Source organism: Spea bombifrons, chromosome 1, assembly GCF_027358695.1.
Source record: "Spea bombifrons isolate aSpeBom1 chromosome 1, aSpeBom1.2.pri, whole genome shotgun sequence".
NCBI classification, from domain to species: domain Eukaryota; kingdom Metazoa; phylum Chordata; class Amphibia; order Anura; family Pelobatidae; genus Spea; species Spea bombifrons.
In genome coordinates this window covers 89,996,796-90,016,382 of record NC_071087.1, presented here as the reverse complement: position 1 = coordinate 90,016,382, position 19,587 = coordinate 89,996,796, and the positions used below count along the sequence as shown (strand labels likewise).

Below are 19,587 nucleotides of genomic sequence, written 5' to 3'. Positions count from 1 at the left end.
CACCCATATTTACCATCATTGTAGCCTAAGATCGCTCCAGGAGCCTGTTGAGGAAGCACAAGGGATGGCTGCTCTAGGTCCATAAGATAAGACTAGGCCCCTTTGCCCCATGTTAAGGATGGACTAATATTTAACTGACTGGAGCCTGTTAATCTTTTTGGTTAGTACCCTTTAACCCTAGAGCATCCACTGCATATTCAGATACTGTATTAAAAGCGGAGTTAACTGCAAAATATTTACTTAGTTTCACTTAAAGTTATTCAGGCAATTATTATCCACAGTTTTCCCATAAGATTACTTTATCTCTAGTGCTGCCTTCCTTAATGGTGAAATAAGACTTAGGTAATTTTTCCAAGTGTTTTATGTTTTTTTGAAAGCATTATTTTTCCCTTTTTTTTAACTCTTGTTCAGAATGTAAAAATAAAAACAAGAAAAAAAACACCTCCACCCATAAATCATTAAGTTCTCATGTGGGAAGTCTTCAAATAGAACAAAAAAAGTCTAATGAACATAAAATCTCTTTCACTGACCTCTTTAAAAATGTAATCAATTTCAGATTCCATCTAACAGTTTGCTAAGCTTCTCTTATAAGTCCATTTTAGTGCAGACAAGTAATTAATTTCTCACCCTCATTCTCCACTACCCTCAAACTGCTGAAATTTCAATTTCGGAGACACACATTAAATGCAAATTTCCTTGATAAAAGTTGAAAATACTAGCAAAAGGACACAGCAGAGATAATTCAAAATCATTTTAGTTTTTTTTTTATTAATGCACATTAAGGGGCTTAGATGTGAAAACCTCCATTTAATGCCATAGGAGGGATACGAGGGCAAGTGCGGTTCTGGATTTTAAAAGAGTCCAAGGTCACATTTTTCATACTGGCTTACAATTCACAGAAGAAAAAAAAAAGAAATACAGGTTGAATCCTACAAAACGACAAACAAATCTTATTAGGAGTAATGAAAATCTGTCATTTACTCTTGCTTGGTGTCCACACAGCACATGGCATCTGTCCTTGACACAATCGTTGCATTGATACCCAAAGTTCTAGATTAAGTTTTACACGGCCAAGACTGTGTTTCCTAGGATTCTGCAGTCCTGTTTGTCCTCTGGTACTCTTCCAGTTCAGTTTTTCTGTTCATGGCTATCTGCAGTTCTTGCTTAATAACCTGAATCTGTATTTCCAGCTCTGTTAGTTCCTGCATCACTGAGATCCTAGATATATTCAGAGACTCAGTTTTGCCGTTGGTGGTTAGTAATTTTGGAGTCTCCCTCCTTAATTGGGGCAGAGGCAAATCTTGCTGGTGTCGGAAAGTTAATTCATTGTGTGCATCTTTGATGATGTATTTTCTTCTGTTACAGCTTTGGTTGGGTATATTCCACACACGAGGTTGATTGTTTCCGGCATTGCACCTTCAAAATAAAACACGGTATACTTTTAAAACAAGCGTCTAAGATTACATGGCTAACCAATAGTACCAAAACTATTGATGGCCTGAAATGGATTTATAGTTTTAGAATACCCTCCCATCCATTATCTGTTCGATGTTTAACACAAGTATATTATAGATAAAACTAAAGGAATATCTTTTGAAAAGAGCTCTTGGTTGAAACAGAACTCAAACTCTATGCACAAAGAGATCTGCAGGTGCCCATCTGCCTTACTGTGCCTGCAAGATGTCCATTCCCATGCAGACTGTAAGCTCTCTGGGATAGATAGCCTTTACACATTGTCCTTGTACACTATAAATCTAAATAGCATGTTTGAAAAGTAAATGGTGCGCTTAATTGGGAAGTAATTGTGCATTGCATTTGACAGATCTGAAGAGTTGTTGGAACTGCAATTAACCTATAGTTTGACATACAGATATTTAATAATAATGTAATGTTTCAAGCAAGGAAGCAATACATATTATTTGGATTATTTGGAGAACAAGAACAGATACCTTTTGTCGTATAATCATATTTAGGCAGCAGGGATGTAATTTCATCAAACTAAACTTGAAAATGTGTGATTTCATTTTGTATGACTTCCCCTAATACATTAATAAACATTACTTTACCTTTTCTCCACTTTCTTCGTTTTTTGCTGAAATTTCTCCTCATTGAATGATGTGTTTAAAGCTCTGTGCAGACGCTGCATTTAAAGAAGAACAAAAACATTATTAGATTGCAAGGGGTACTTGTGAGTTGTCATCTGGCTACTTGCATTTCCTCTTGGTGACAGCATAAGCACAACAATGCAAACCAACTACAGCTCCACAAACACTTACTAATGCTTAACTCCACACTCATAACTATTAACCCCTTAATGACAAAGCCCTTACATGTACGGGCTCAAAATGCATTGTTTGCAATGGGTTTAGGGCCCGCCCATTGTCCTTAAGGGGTTAAACCAAATAAAAAACACAACTCTTGCAGCAGGTTACTAATTAGAGCGGACGCTTTATGCACTATGAATTTTAACTTTTAAACATAAAATATAAGGGAAGATAAGAACCATTTAGCCCATCTAGTCTAATTTTTCGGGATGTAAAAGAAGTCAAAACTTAACCGGTCCTTGGTCTCATCTTAGGGTCAGGACAGCCATATACTATACGATGTATGTTTAAATTCTTTTAGTGTATTAGTCTCCACCACTTCTGCTGGAAGGCTGATCCACTTATATATGAAAAACTTCCTTACATTTCATCTAAGCCTCTGGCCTTCTAGTTATATATTATGAGCCGTGAACTCTTGCAGAGTATTTTGCAGAGACATTCTAGAGCAGTGGTGTACAAATGCAGACCTCAGAAGCTGCCCACAGGCCAAGAACTCTGTTTTTGTATCCAACAATTGTAGCCTGTTTGTGGCCCTTGAAGCCTGGAGTTGTACATCACTGCTGTAGAGCATGGCAGCCTGTAGGGATTGTTAGGTCCTCTGGGTATCACTCACAATCTCCAGGTGATGCGGTGCTTCCCTGAGTCTCCAGGCAGGGGCGTGGTGTTTGGTCACGATTACTCCCCAATCCTATTCCCCACCAATTTAAGGTTTAGCTAGCATCAAATATAGAGCTAGCTCTGCCCCATCACGAAGCTCAATGTACTCAGCCAAAGACAGAGAGCTCCAGGTAGCCTATGGGTTGGCAGATCTTGATTTTGTTCAGTTTTTTGTTTGTTACTCCCCTTCTTCACCTTGGAATGACATTGTGTCTTTTTTACAGCATACAAAAGCATTTTAGTTTGGGTTTTAATCAAAATAGAAGAATATAAAGGTGTTAAGCATCATCTCATCACCATTAACACTATACTGTATGTAAGTATATATTTCTCTAAATCTTTTTAGCCAAGATAGCAGTCTAGTAAGCTGAATTACAAAGGCTTGTTTGTTGTTACTAAAGAAGCATTTACACCCAATTACCATGCACATTTCTCCAGAACAATAATGGTTTTTGTGTTATTACAGAACAATTTGAACTCGCATCTTTACCAATCAATAAGCAGTATAAGAGAATAAAATGTAGCACTGCATGATATAGGTAACAAAAATAAAGGGTAACGATGATTCAATGGCTGGCGTTAATTGTCCATTTATAAACAGAAAGTGAAGCCATGAAAGCTTTTGACAATAGATTAGGAGGAAAAGTAAACATTAGCCAAAAGCTTAGAAAAAGAGATCAATGCACAATGGAAATGTGATGTTTTATAGGCTTTGTATATTTTAAATGGTAGCTGTGTGGTCCCTCTAGAGACTTGTTAGGCTGGACACATTTTCATCCGCAATAGGAGTGCTTGCCTGCCACTGATTGGTTGCTTTAAGCAGCCAATGAGTGGCAGTTGTCAGACCACTGAAAATTAGGGCAGCTGCAGGGCTTCAGCTTCTGTCTCTGGTAAGCGCTTGATTTATATATGTATTTGTTTTTGAAGACTACATATTAAAGTACTCGCAGAGTACTATAATATATCGTTTTCAGTGGGGATGTCAGGGACAGAAACCAGCATGTACACGAACAAAGAAAAGCAATCCCAGCACTCTAAACAGCTTCCAATGTTTAGGATACTTTATTTAGAGAAAGCAAAAAAAAAAAAAGCAACGTTTCAGCCACACAGGAGTTTGGCCGAAACATTGCTTTTTTTGCTTTCTCTAAATAAAGTATCCTAAACATTGGAATGTTTCCTTTTCTTTGTTTGTATACTTCAAGATGGTTTATGCTGTCCCTTTTTTCCTGCTAGCACCCAGCTTCCTGGGAGTTGAGTGCAGAACCATTTTTTTCTTTTTTAACCAGTATGTAAGCACACTTTATATTGTAATTAAAAATATCCTGATGCTATTTGCAATGGAGCAACGATTCCATAACCCAGTAGGAATACACCCCCAAAAAAGAGGGACACCGCAAAGAAATGACAGCTTAAACCTTTTGTCCTTCTTCATCCTTCTCATAAAGGATCTTGGTATTCGTATTCGTATTTCACAGTCAAAACTCAAATTAGTGTGCATAAAACTGCAATTGTGTTTAAAAATGTATTTTTTTAATAAAATACATTATTCTTCTAAACATGGTTTGTTAATACCCCGGAATGAAATAATAATAGAATAATATTTTCAGATGATTGATGTATTGAAAGGTATGCTTTCTTTTAAAACCAATATTTCTGCAGAAAGGCAGCATGCAGACTAGCAATATGTAAATAAGGTATGAGAAGTTGTGGCACTTCCATATAAACAGATTAAACAGTTGCTTGAAATCCCCACTTGTCTAAGGGGTCCGATCGAGTTATGGAAGGGGAAGATTTTAAATAGAATTATAATTGTCTTTTCATCAGTCAAAATAAAAGCAGAGCCCAAAATGATTTAAATACGTACCTGGCTAGTATGAAGCCAATATTTCAGTTTAGATTTTTTTTTAATTCTTGGTAAGACCAATCTAAACACAATGTGTTCTCCAATGGTGGTAAGGAGAGATAAGCCAAATCCTACGCAGAGCATCACAAACAGCCCGGAGAAGTGTTTTATACCCATTTGAAGAGTCTGTGAAAATAATGTGCATGACAAATGAATTAATGTTCTAGAAATAACATTGCATTATTTTCAATAGTTTGTGGTTCGGCAACACTTTACTCACTTGAAAGTCAACTTGTTGAAGCCGAAGGCTTTCTCTGTGATGAGATGAATGACAGAAATAGTAGCTTTTCAATTTATAACCCAAACTATTGCAATTAATTGGAAATTAAATGATAGGAAAAGTTATAGGTAAAATGTAAATGTAAAACTGGAAATTTAACCCTATGTATCCAGTTGTTTCCCTGGCCTTTCAGTCTCTCCTTTTTATAGTACAAAGCTTTGTTGGATTTTTTTTTACTAATTAATGTGTACTGCTAATTTGGCATTCTCACTGTTAATAGTCTTGGATCCAAATTATCCTTCCAGACTGAATTTGTTAAAATGAGAGGGTAGGGTATTTCCTTGTCTCCAGTTCTTTAGCAATGCCAACGCAAACCGTTAGGACCCTCTTTACCTTTGGACAGTAGAGGTAGATGCCCCACGCCAATGTACATTACAGTAAGCCACATAGGCAGCACACACAGTACTGTTTAATTAAGGTGTAGCCACTGATTCTCTTGAGAGGAAGATCTAGAGACAAAATCCCATGAGTATACGCTCCACAGCCCCTCTTCAGACATTTCTACTGAGTGGTGAGCCATAATCTAAGGCCTGGAAGAAGCTACTGTGCTTGGGACATATGCATGAGAAAGTCTTAGAAGATAAAGGTCTCAATAGTTATGGTATTAATTTGGTCCATCAGAGTTCAATCAGAGGCAGGTATGCCCTGACTCCCAATTGTACAGTAAAATCTCGGGTATAACACGCACAATTTACCCCTTGTTCAACCATCTGGAAAAAGGGGGGCACATATTACACCCATGCCTAGGACTTTTATGGCTCTGGCTACCTAGAGCCCTCCCTTGCAGCATGCCGGCAGGAAGACCAGCTAATGTCAGTGGGGGGCCGCTGACTTTGTGTGTTCCTGACATGTCATGGGCGTTTCCGCAGACGTCAGTGGGCATTTTGGCTGACGTCGTTGGACACACAGATGTTTAACTAAGAAATGGACGAGGAGTGAGGAGACTTAGAGAACCGTAGAAGTGGCACGCCCAGGCATGATTATAACCGCGTATAGAGTGCATATTTGTTGAAATAGGCTGCACAATTGCCCCCATGAGACTGATTGTGCTGCGTTAACTCCATGATCACCCACAAATGTGGAGCCCATGTCACTATTAATGATGTGCACCTATAGAACACCAACATTAATGGAGTTAATAATAACAATAATACTACTACTAATAATATTGTTGTCAGTCAGGCTGCTGCACAACCAAAAGTTGGCTGGTGATGATCTGAGAGAGAGAGTGGATTCATCAAGGTCATACAAGTAAAAAAGAAACACATACACATTATTAGTAAATATATATATTTGTGACGGAAGCCTCCATCACTGGGACCACTGGAGAAGCCTGACCGCCAGCCTCCTCCCTATTGACTATGGGCCCTGGGTTTGTAAAGGCTTCTGTGGCTACCCCCAGCAGTATCATCTCATCACTGGCTAAAGGGATTATCTCCAGCAGACAGCCAGGATCTGCCACCAGGGAGTGACCACCATTGTTTCAGTTTAATGTTGTATAAATCAGTCCCCCCCCCCATTGTATTGTTAATCCCTTTACTTCCCTTGTTGTCTCTGGGAGGCAGATTAAGGGGGCCGTTTGTGTCCCAATATCTTGTTTTATGTTAATGTGTGTTTTGCTGGATATATCCAGCTCTGTGTGTGAGAAATAAATCGTTTGGTTTTACCCTACACTGAGTCTCGGCTAGTGACTGGGGAACCGGGGAAAGTGTGTTGTCCCAGGCTAAGGGAGCACAAGACAGCGGAGGTAGTCGGTCGGACTAGCCAGCTCTGTGACAATATTATTATTTAACTGATCATTGTCTGATAAGTGTTTAATGACACTGTAGGTTGCACTGATCAATGAATATTCAATGTATAAAAATAGATAATGCCTCATTGGAGTTAAGGTAAGACATACCTTTTTCTTCTTTTTGTGGCGGCGGTGATTACATATGGCCAACATTCAGGCATAATAGCGGGGACAGTTATCTTCAGTTTACTACAATGATATTCTGACATGTGGTTGTTATATTATGTAGTCTCAGAGCCAGTACTTTATGAGTGTTGGTGACTGATACCATTGGACATTATGATGTTACAGGTATCCTCTCCTAAACGATGGTGGCTTTACAAGAGAATATTTATTTTATCTTATTTTTACTATTTTGTTTGGAGTATACTGTGAAATAAAGAAGACATTTATGTTGAACTAAATATATATAATTATATACACACAAATATATATATAATCTAACAATAGGAAAGTTAGAAATTGGCCCAGCCTCCAGGGTCAACCAGCACAAGTAAGGGTTAAATATACTTTTCATCCCACACTGGATTCACTTTATCTTCTATAGTCATACAAATCTAATTTCTGCTTATAAGAAAATGTGCAATGGATATAGGATGTCAAAGTATTTCCTAATCTCAGAGAAGAGATTAAGTGGCATTGATCTAAAAAGTAGACCCGTTATAGTCATTAGCCGAAGTTGTAGTTTAGAATATCACATTAAATAGGCTGCAGGATGGATGGATGGAAATATTCTCCAAATATATAATTCAATCCAGCTTTATCATCATATGAATAATCTTGGTACACTAGGGAGACAGACTCAATTTGTCTGTCAAGCCCTCACGGGATATTACTTTACATTGTAAAAAAAAAATAACATTCCCAATTTTAGTTTTTTTTTTTTTTAAATAGCACATTTTTCTAGATCGCTACTGTCTACCATAAATATGTATAATATCAGACTTCAGGGAGAACATAAAATATGGTATTTTGGCCGCTATGGATTCACACTATTTGTAATTTAATCTACATCTTTTCAAGTAGTTCTAACTTGGTGCTGTTTCTTACAGCTCTTTTTCTTCTCAAATAAATTAGAGGATTGATTTATAAAAAAAAAGTGGGGGCAGGGGGCATTGAAACTGAAAACATGCCTACAATGTACAATGACATCATCGTATTGATAGTGTTTGCTCAAAAACATTAACAAATGTAATGTTGGCATTATACAAAGAAACATACTTATTAGCAAGAAAATAACACAAAATTAGCAATTCAGCATGCTAATTATACACGTACAATAATAATAATTACAGGCTGGCTAAAGGACTGGTCACTGTGACAGCAGAGAAGGCGAGAGCCCCCCCAAATTTAAGCTATTGTGAATGTTGCAAGGGAGTGATCAGTCTTTTTGCTGTATTCGTTTCCGCCAGATCTTTCTATTTTATATTGATGTTTCAGAGCAGTAAACAGAGAAAGCATTTTTCAATTGTATTTTTGCACACAAAGTGTTCTCACAAATATATGCGAGGGAAAATTGGCCCATACATCACTTTTTATAATAGTACATGCAGTTTCAAATACATTATGTTCTAGGCAATCAGAGGCAATCAGGGTCTCATTACAGACCTTGTGCTGCTAAAACGGGGCACTATAAAAACCAGTTGAAACTGAATTTTAACAAAATTTATAAAACAGAAAATGCTATGTTCACAGGTGATTTATTTCAATAACGTACGTAAGAAGATTATAACCAGCATTTAATGCTACATTTATATGTGTCATAAGAAACAAATATGTTTCATAAAGTCATAAATCCAAAAATAACGATTATCTAATATATAAATCTAAAAAAAAAATATGAGCCAAACCACTACTGAGTTATATCTAGGAATACGGTTTCAAATGAAAGCACAACTTGTCCTGGAAAAAAAACCCCAATAATTTCTTTGAAATTACATATAAAAACATACATACAAGGCCGCCATCAGGAATTTTGGGGCCAAGTACAAACGTATGTGTTGGGACCCTCCCCCATCAGTGTTGTTCGCTGAGACCATTTCTTTATTCCCAGTCACTAATTAATTTTTCTTATCCCAGCCTCTCTTCCCAGTGTATATACCCCTCTCCCCTCCTTCACCATCAGCTTCTGTACATATCCGCCTTCCTCTAGTGTCCATACCCATCTGCCCCTTTTCTCCCTATGGACCTATTTTCCCTCTATTGTCCAGCCCCTGTGCCGAATTCACCCTGTGCCCATCACTCCTGTGCCAATACCTCCCTGTCCCCATCACCCCACTACCTAACTTTCATGCCTGCTGTGGGCCTGGTGTGTAGAGCAGGGCCCAGCAGCAGGAAGTGAGGGGTAATCCATGCGCCATTTTGAGTTTTATCTTGTGCTTCCTGCTGCCGGCAGTGTTAAAACAGCATGAAATGAAAGAAATAAATTGAGCTATCTATGTATGAGCACTTGTGTTGACCTCTGGACCTCACTTTATGCTTGGATCTTATGAAACATCACGTCTTTAATGGCGTATAGGCTTTCAGTACACAAATAAAATTGATAATACAATGAGATACAAGGAAAGGAACTATCATTATTCTACAAAACATTTTATTCCCCAAGCAAAACATATTTTCTTTTCAGCTGTGGAATTTTGCTACAGGCACTTTTGTGAGCTCCCCCATTGCTTCCAAATCCGCCCTCCTGTTCATTTAGCATATAACCATTACTAATGACTAGGGGTTCCTTTGTTAGGATTTAGCCTTTTCATTTTAAGTGGCCTCATTTGGAACATTTTCTTCAAATGCAAGTGAGTTGGCTCTAAGAATGATTGTAATACAATTCTAAGCATAACCAGGAATAATAACTACAAAAGATGCTATGATTATTATTATGAATTATAAGTAGGCTAGGATGGCGACTTTCATTATTCACCGGACGGGTACATTTTTAGAAATACCATGTCCAACTCAACTCATTTACAATCACTGCTTTGTAGAGTTATTCTGAATTGAACACACATATATTGATGGTATGGTAGCAAATATATATATATATATATATATATATATATATATGTATATATATATGTATATATACAGTACGTACATATACTCTAGCTGTCATATGCATCTTCATACATATGACAGATCTCATACACAGGGGGCTTCATCTCAATCATCCCTATGCATATGCTCTCTTTATTTGCCCTTTATTTCAGTGGGAGCAGCCTCAAGGTGATTTAAAATGCATTCTTCTTTGGTGGGCTTGTACGGCACAACATTTTTATAAATACCTATTTTTGTATGCAACTATGCCAATTACTGTAATTCTTTCAAGTACACTTTGCAAATAAGGGAATATTTTCTTTCTGTCTTGAATTTTTCTCCGTTTTCCTAATCCACCATATCCGGGAACATCCCAGGCAGCCTACCTGAACGCTCTCCTTCTTTTGAGGGAGTGGCTTTGTGAAGGGGTGGGGCTAGCTGCACATTTGGGTGGGGCTAGGTTTGCTACTTATATGAGATGGAACTACCATAGTGTATGAGGAGTCAGAGGGAAGTGGTTGGAAAAATGCAGAAGGCGGCCATAGCCATAGATAGCTCCACTGCCTGGAGAAATGAAGCAGGGTTCCACCAGATGGCTCAAACCCAGAGAATTCCCAGGCATGTGACCCACATTAAACGGTTGCCTGAATCAATTAAAAACAACAACTTAACAACGGAAAAATAATCCTTAAGAGGAAAACAGTTGTTATATAACTTGTTACTTTTAAACTTTCTATAAAAAATGGATGCTGCCACTAGGTACCAGGAAAAAACAGAATGATAGAACACTGGCCGGTTTTGCTTTTGTACCTTTAAATATGATGTACTTGCATTTAATACTAGATATTAAATACTTAAATAATAATATCAATTATTTATAAATGTCAGACTTATTCTATTTCATTTCTATTGCCCTGAGATTTCTGTGTGTGCAGAATCATTTATTCCATAAGATTCTTCTTTTTCTTTTGCAGAAGCAATATTTTATTAAATATCTAATCCTATTCCCTTTATGATTCAGCATGTTTTTGACAACAGACATCAATTGAGTATGTTAATTGATATTGATGATATCCTTCTATATGTACATAACAGTACAGCAGAAGATTTATCGAATACAATACAATCACATATAAAAAAATAATAAAAGAAAATATTTGCCGCTTAACCCTACACCAGTCGCAGGTGAACCAATGTGACTTCCCACACAAAAACATAAACCATAAAACAAAATATATATTAAACTTATACAATATATATATATATATATATTTTCATTTATTTTTTATGTTGGATCATGCCACTATTATTCACACAGAAGATCCACAACACTTTTTTTGAGGAGCCTTTTCAACAAAGCTATATGTGACTGCAAAATTTATATTTTCTACTTTTCATAACGCTTATTTTGAGGGGCTTCTTTTTCAACAAATATATGAGAGTGCAATAATTAAAGACGCGGTACACCTTTATTATGGAACACTACACAATAACTATTGAGAAATTGAAGCTTCAACTTCTCCATACTGATTAGGAAATTGACTTCCACTTTGAATAGAGCAATTATAAGGTTATGGTGTAAAAAACCCTTTTTTTAGAGGGGAAGAGGACGTCACCAAAAGCGCCAACTGAAGGTAATATGTCTCACCTCTGTGACAGCAAAACTTCTTTTTCCACATGGTACAACTTTATACCACTTGTCATGTAGCGTGTCCATGAATCCACTTGACTTATACTGACTGATCAATTCAGAGATGTTCGATGTCAGTGGGGAGTTTGGTGGGAGACCGATCCCGTAACCTAAACAGAAAAAGAATTGTGATTTTGATTGGATACTGAAATACATGTATAGTAACATAAATACGCATTAATATAAAAACACTATGCTAAGAACTGATTGCTCCAAACTAAGCTCTTTGTGCTAGATCTGCCCTTCAGTAACAATGCCCATTTCTCAATATTGAACTCCAAATGAGTTAATGACTTTCCAGGTCATTTTACACAAGCTGCAATCTTTGAGGTTTTGTCACTAAACCAAATTGACTACAATCACAAAACATCTCAGATTGGTGAGATATAACTCAAAATAAATAAAGACTGTTTACATTTGTTCTCATGGATTTGGGGACCATAATATTTGAAGAATTGGAAGGAAGGGACCATAAATCCAATTTCATTAAAACGATTTATAAAGCTGGGAATTCTCTAAGTGCAAAATTATCCCTTATGATCTCAGTGTATTCACAAAAATGTTTGAAGAAAAAACTCAGCTGAGTGACCCTCAACTCATGAAAATGTCAAGGAAACCAAATAATGAATTTGACGAGCACTCACCACATATGCACATCTGCAAAATGAAAGATGAACCTTGGGTTTCTCAGAGATAAATAACTCTCCCCTTGGCCTACTCAATTGTTCAACTAATATAATACTATAAAGAAAAAAAACATGCGTCTTTGGTCACACCAGCTGCGTCTACCCTCTGGTGTCGCAACCAGCAAAATGAAAACACATATAAAAAGTGTATTGTACACTTACAGAGGAAGCCCAACGGAGGGTGAAACGAATAGTGTGAGCAGAGAGGTGCCTGGCAGATATTGTTTATATTGTATGGGGACTTTTCAGCTGTGAGTCATCGTACCATCGTACATAGTACCATCCAAAAAAGGTTTGAGATCAACTCACCATAAAAAGACAGCCACTTAATAGCCTGCAAAAGCATCTGAAGTTTTAGCTTATTGTAAGATTACAGGTGAAAAATCTATCTACATATCAGTCTGATCCTGTCACAAAGGTGGCCCTAAACCTTAGGGCATGCTATTTTTGGGAAGACCACTAGGCTATAGTATTATACCCCTGTGCTTTGCCTCAGGAGCTTCTAAGACGCAGTAGTGGATGTCTGCACAGTATGAATGAGCTACAAGAGGTCATTGTCTCTACAAACCAATCAAGAGCCCTTGTGTACAACGGAAGCCAACTACTCAATGAGGAAGTTGGCCCTTAGTGAAGTGACCAAGGCTACCAGTTCTGTACCTACCACACTAGGCCTAGGGTGGCTAGTGCAATAACACTGACAAGAAGACAAGGAAACATCATAGATAATCCATATATTTCCTAATGACTGTGAGTGCATTATAAAGAAGGAATGTTATACCTGAACTATTGAGTTGGGGAGATTGGTACAGCATAGAAAATATTTGATATTAATTTACAATTTTTAGTGATGTCACATGGGTAACTGACAAGAGCTTTGACTATTTCCTCCTCATTTCTCGCTGTCTATAAGATAAGACATCTCCTACCTTAATCATGTGTGCACATGATTTTGTATGCTCTATAAACCTAAACTGCCACGGGTGACAGGTTAACTTTATAGCGGTACAAGAAATACGTATGGCATTCACTCTACACAAATGCAGCCTCCAGTTCTACGGTGGAACAATGTATAAAGTCTTGCAAAATATGAATGAAAATTATTAATTAAGCCTATTTTTGTTTGTTTGCTTGACTTTTGATAAATTAGCCCATGTTATCAGACGGAATACAGAGGCATTCTATCCACGGCATTACATTTAGATTCCTCAGTACAATACAATCAATATGCGAATGATTAAAGGTCACCATTTTAAATGAAATAGGGAAAAACGTTAAATCAATGACGATCATTGCAGATAATATATATTTTACTATAATTACTTTAGCTGCTTCATTATTCTTATTAATAAGAAACAGCAAGAATGATATATAATCTATGTCCCTATATAATGTATTTCTCCCACTGATATGAAATTATTTAAATAGTTATGAAAGAGAATATATGCATTTTATATGTGAACTGCGTAGACCATTTTGCTTACAAAATGTGGCAGCTACGCTGGACAATGCACAAAAAATTGAGAGATTTGGGAAGTATACATATATATATATGTATAGGTTTGAGCTCACTTGTGCCATTATATATATATTTTAAAAATAGTATGTTGTTTTCAATGATTTGACTATTGCAAGGAATATTCCTAAAGGTAACTATATATTTATTTAATACTAAGTATTATTTTTAATGTATTATTCATTAACAGCAAAGATAATACAAAATCCTTTTTTTTTTACCAAAACTAGAAAAAAAAATCCAAAATAGGTTTAGTTGTTATGCAGAGAAAATCAATAACTCCCAAGTTAATTTATTTTGTTTAAACAGTTTCAGTGCAAACACACACAATAAGAGAAATTACTTTAATGTACATTTTATTTCCTCTGTTTATTCTCCTGGCTGAATTTTATAGAAACGTATTATTAAAAATAAAATTGTGTCTCAAGATAAACACTAAAACATAGATTCTGTCACGGATAAGAGCAACTTGGCCTGTACAGTCTGCCCTTAGTTCTACCTGCGGTAAGACCTCAACTTGTAATATGTTAAGCAAATAAACAGTAGATGTGGCATGTTTTCCTGTAAATGCACTTTTAAGAAGTGTTTTCAGTTTCTACTGTTATATCCTTGCAACGGCTGCTTTTGGGTGATATGGAAATTACATATTACTGGCAAAAATTATGAATGCAGTAACATTTTATTTAATCAAAGGATTAAACGCACAATGCAAGAAAGTTTGAGAACAGAGAGCCCAAATCTGAAATGTCAGTTAAATCTCAACGGCACAAGGAAACCAACAAACCCAGCTGTACATCTTGGCATTCATAGCCCTTGTCAGAAAGGTGTGGTCATCACCCCTTTGGGATCAAGTGAGCAAGGAGGTCTAAGTCTAGACTGACTTTTGTACCCAAAGACATGACCAAAGGATGAAGTTACATCCAAAAAGGTTTGAGAACTCAACCGAGAACAGACAGCGTCTCTAGCTAATAGGCTGCCCTACAGGATTGCCTGAGGTTTCAGCTCACTTGTGCGCATTAAACATTAGGGATTAAGGATTTACACATTAGGAATACCAACTGCACCCCAATGACATGGCCCATGAAGGCTGAAATGTACATCTGGGGTTGTTCCCACGTGCAAATGGAACCTGTCTCACATTTAGGTTCTGGACTGCCCATGTGAGCAGGATTGGACTGATATGTTGATGGAGATTTTTCTTCTGTAGTTTGCACTAGTGAGCTAAAACTCACCGTGAGAGGACAGGTTGTAGAGCAAACTAGGAAAGTATTCTTAAAACATGTCCTTTTGTGTTCATAAAAAATATACTGAGCAAATGACTTCAACATTAAAAGCTAAAGGGTAAAGAATGTGTTGTATTAAAAACATTGTGAGTTGAATACAGGGAGATGGGCAAGAAGGGTCAAATGGGCAGCATCTGAACTGGAACCCCCAGTGGAATATTGGGATAGGCACCTTTGCTAGCACAGACCTATCTTCTCCTGCTCCCCTTACGGGAACATACAGAGCAATGCGGTATTATGCAGAACAGTAGGAGAAGAGTGATGGTTGTCAGCTGACGCTAAGAACTCCCTGGTCTCCAAGGCACTTATTGCTTCCAACCCATGGGTAAAGGTCAACAATTTTTAGATCCTCGCTAAATCCTCTTAAAACAAGTTCATATTCATAATTCCCACGTTTTATAAGCAGCTACTGTATCATCATATATCAACTCCCACGGTGCATGAAGAAATACAATGCTAGTTAATGAACTGACTGCTAATTAAATGTCAATTATATTGAAAATTATTCTTCATGAATGTTCTGTTTCTGTGAGTAATTGACCTTTACTATGTATGTTTTACTATTACACTTTTAACAAGTACATTTAATCAATATTAATGTAACTTTAATTTTCTGCTTACAAAAATGAATGTTTTGTTAGAAGTACTTCCATTATGTATAGGCACAGTGCTGAATTTTGATTTTGTTGGTGAAAAAGCAATATAAATTAAATATCGAGCATTATGTAGTAGCAATAATCATGCTACACACTTCACATTCAGCAATAATCGTTTCCGTATAAATCTCCAGATGTTACTAAAGTATTCTCTCGCGTGATATACTGATCAAAAATAATATCTGGACCAACCATACCTTCAATTGCAAATGGTTTGCCAACTGTGAGTAGCTTGCATTCTGCATCTATGGACACCTCGTAATCCAGAAGGGCTTTATCCATGATAAATGCATCCAGTGTTTCTGGGTCATTTCTGTGTAATAATAAAGTATTAATAAATAAAATCCGGAAAGGAAAAAAAAAACTTAATAAAATTAATTCATAAAATCCGGAAAGGAAAAAAAAGACATGGATTTTAGGTCAATAAGATGAAAACTATTTCAGAAGCAACAGTAACACTATATCAAACTTGCAACAACTTAACTATTAAAATTGACCTGTGTTACGAATCTTCAGATAGGGTACCATTAAGTTACTGCTGGGGATCAAAGCTGTGGCATTAACCTGGTTGCGTTTAGACATTTCCATGTCTTTCGCTTGGCTCTTTCCTGCCATGTTATAAAATGCACATAGCGTAAATGTGTCTGTCACTTTTTTCCTTATGCACCTAATTCTTTCCTAGTTTTGGTTACTGTCTAGCATTGCCAGTAGATTGCTACTTTCCTTTATTGTGCAATTTTGGCCTAAGAAAACAAAACATTCTCTGTATAAATCAGTATATATATATATATATATATATATATATATATATATATATATATATATATATAGCCACATCAAATAAAGAAACATCCACTTGAGCATTATAAATCAGAAATGCTTGTCATTTCACCAATTATTCTGTCAATGTGTAAAAAATCAGTACAAAACTGTAAATTTCAAAATATTATTAATCATAAATCAATTGCTGGGTGCTGAAAAGTTACGAATAAAAATGACTAATATGTGTATACAAACGAACTATGTTGCATTTGAATAACCAATATTTTAACTGATAGCATCCAAATATTGCCTTTATTTAAGTGAGAAAGAAGGAAAGATTTATGGATATGGCAATATATATCACTTCTGCTCAATACGCCAGTCTGTAGTCTGCAGTATTTCTGCACTGTAGTGTGTTAGGGTCTTTTTGATTTTATAGTGGGGTCTTTTACCTTTTAGTATCATGTCTGTACTTTGCTTAAGCCTCTTGTGTATAGAACAAAAAACATTCCCTAGCATGCACCTTCTTTTTTATTTTGTATCTTTGAAGTCATCGTAATTCTTTTTACGGCTGCCGCAGAATCCAGGAATATACGCAAGTTAGACGTTCTTTTACAGAAGCTTGGTTACAAAAAAAATTATTAAAAATAATTTTAAACTGTTAAAAGGATAAAGAGCTAGCAAAGCTAAGAGAGGCTTTTTAATTGTCATGAGATTTATGTAAAGATTGTTTTTTTCACTTGATGGATTTAGAGCTTTAATGCAGGGTATCAAGGCTTTAAACTACTACAAAGACTTAAGACTCTTATAACTTCTAAGCTTGCATACGCAGGTTTAGCCCAACACTAATTCCAGAAGCTAATGTTATGATGTCATGCTTACCCAGAAACATAATAACAGAAAAAGTTAAAATGATTATTTCTTCACAGACTCATAATGGCAAAAAAAATAATGGGAAGGGCTATTTACTTTAGATATGCTACTCCATCAGAAGTAGAAGGTGTGTTGTAGCGTCTCATATATTCATGCATCTCAGGAAAGCTCTTTTTCACATAATCTTCTGCGCTACTTTCACGAACCGTTCCAAATCGAAATCCCTGGGAAGGATGATGCAGCTAAAAAACAAAGATTGCTCAATTATTGTTTTGTTCCATTTTGCGTTATTCATAGCATGCATCTGACAAGGCAGAACAACTTTATAAACGTTATATAAAATGTTATAAAAAAAAAAATAGACTTGTGCAAATGGACCAAAAACGATTCGGACAAGTTTTCCATTTTGTTTTGGGTCCATTTGCGTTTGGACAACAAATTCTGTTTACCTCCCTTTCAGTTCGGCTGAAATTTCGGAAACAAAATTAACAAAAAGTTATCACTCACCCTTATTCACTGTCTCACACACACTCTTATGCTCTCTCACCCTCTCTAACATTCTCTCAGACTCTCACTCAATCTGTCGCAATGTCTCTCTACCTTCTCCGCTAACAGCTTCCATGTGAGGTGAACAAAACAGAGTGTGTGAAAGAGCGTGTGAAAGAGCGTGAGAGAGTGTGTGTGATATGTATATTATTATAATACATTATTAACATTTTAAAAGGTAAATTATATGACCAAAAGTATGTGGACACATCTATATGAATTTGTTGGCCATCCAATTTCAAAACCATGGACATTGATATGGAGTTACCCTGCCTCTTTGCGTTTATAACAGCATCCACCCTCATGGCAAAGCTTTCTCCAAGATCTTCTGAGATCAGGTTAAACATTACACTTGTCTTTATAGACCTTGTGCACAGAGTCACAGTCTTACTGGAACAGGAAAATGCCTCCCCCAAACTGGTGTCATGAAGTTGGAAGAATATAACTGTCTAAAATGTCTTTCTATGCTGTAGCATTAACATCACCCTTCACTGAAGTTAAGGGGCCTAGCCCAAACCCTGAGAAGATAGCCACAGACCATAATCCATTCTCTACCAAACTTTACAGAACACACAACGCATTCCAGTAGGTAGTTTTCTCCTGGTATCCACAAAACCCAGATTCATCCATGAGACTTCCATGAGAATGATTCATCACTCCAGAGAACACGTTTCCGCTGCTGAAGAGTCCAGTGGCAGTGTGCTTTTCATCACTCCAGCTGATGCCTGGCATTATGCATAGTGATCTTTGGCTTATAAGCAGCTGTTCAGCAATGGAAACCCATTTATTAAAGCTCTTGATACACGGTACTTGTCCTGATGTTGCTTCCAGAACTTTATAACAAGCCATACTACAGAGGACAAGTGATTTTTACACATTACTTGCTTCATCACACTGCAGCACTGGCTGAACTGTTGTAACTTCTAGATGCGTCCACTTAATGATAATTGCACTGGACCAGAGCAAATCTAGCAAATTTTACTGAGCTCTTCAGTACAAATTCGTGTGCCAGTGTTTGTCTATGGAGATGGTTGTGTATGTGCTTAACCCCTCAAGGACAATGGGTGGGCCCTAAACCCACTGAAAACAATGCATTTTGAGCCCGTACATGTACGGGCTTTATCATTAAGGGGTTAATTCTATACCCCTGCTAGCAATAGGCATGGCCGAAACACCTAAACTCATTAATTAGGGCTGTCCCAATACTTTTGGTCATATGGTGTATATGGTGTCTAATCAGACATGTAAATATGTGCTTTGATGTAATTATCTGCAACATGGTTGATATTTTTTCAAAATAGGCCAAAACAAAGACTCACTGATTACAGAACGCTGTAATCACTAGTCAGTAAGGTCAATATTACGGTTAACTTTTCACACATATTTTGTGATACAAAAGTTGGAACTGTTTTTTGCAAAACCAACTTCAATTCCTCTTTCAACTCTGCAATCATAACACTATTAAAAAGGACATTCAAGTGAATAAAATGATTACAAAGGACACTGGAGTCCAATTTACATGTTAAAGCGTGCAAATCCATGCATACATTATTGTAGCTGCTCTCCTTCATTCAGCTCATGCTTTTCTTTCT

At 36.7% G+C, this 19,587-nt stretch overlaps 1 protein-coding gene across 1 annotated transcript in view; it reads right to left on the bottom strand.

Annotated features, from left to right (window-relative positions):
* Positions 1 to 738: 738 nt before the first annotated feature.
* The window catches only part of GRIN3A (glutamate ionotropic receptor NMDA type subunit 3A), an 83,458-nt gene continuing 64,609 nt past the window's right edge, over positions 739 to 19,587 (bottom strand). The window contains exons 4-9 of the mRNA XM_053465859.1: positions 17,546 to 17,691; positions 16,012 to 16,127; positions 11,635 to 11,786; positions 4,846 to 5,010; positions 2,067 to 2,140; positions 739 to 1,416 (exon numbers count right to left, since the gene is read on the bottom strand). Coding sequence (XP_053321834.1) covers positions 1,086 to 1,416; positions 2,067 to 2,140; positions 4,846 to 5,010; positions 11,635 to 11,786; positions 16,012 to 16,127; positions 17,546 to 17,691 — 984 coding nt within the window. The 3' untranslated portion in view covers positions 739 to 1,085. The remainder of the gene's footprint in view (positions 1,417 to 2,066; positions 2,141 to 4,845; positions 5,011 to 11,634; positions 11,787 to 16,011; positions 16,128 to 17,545; positions 17,692 to 19,587) is intronic.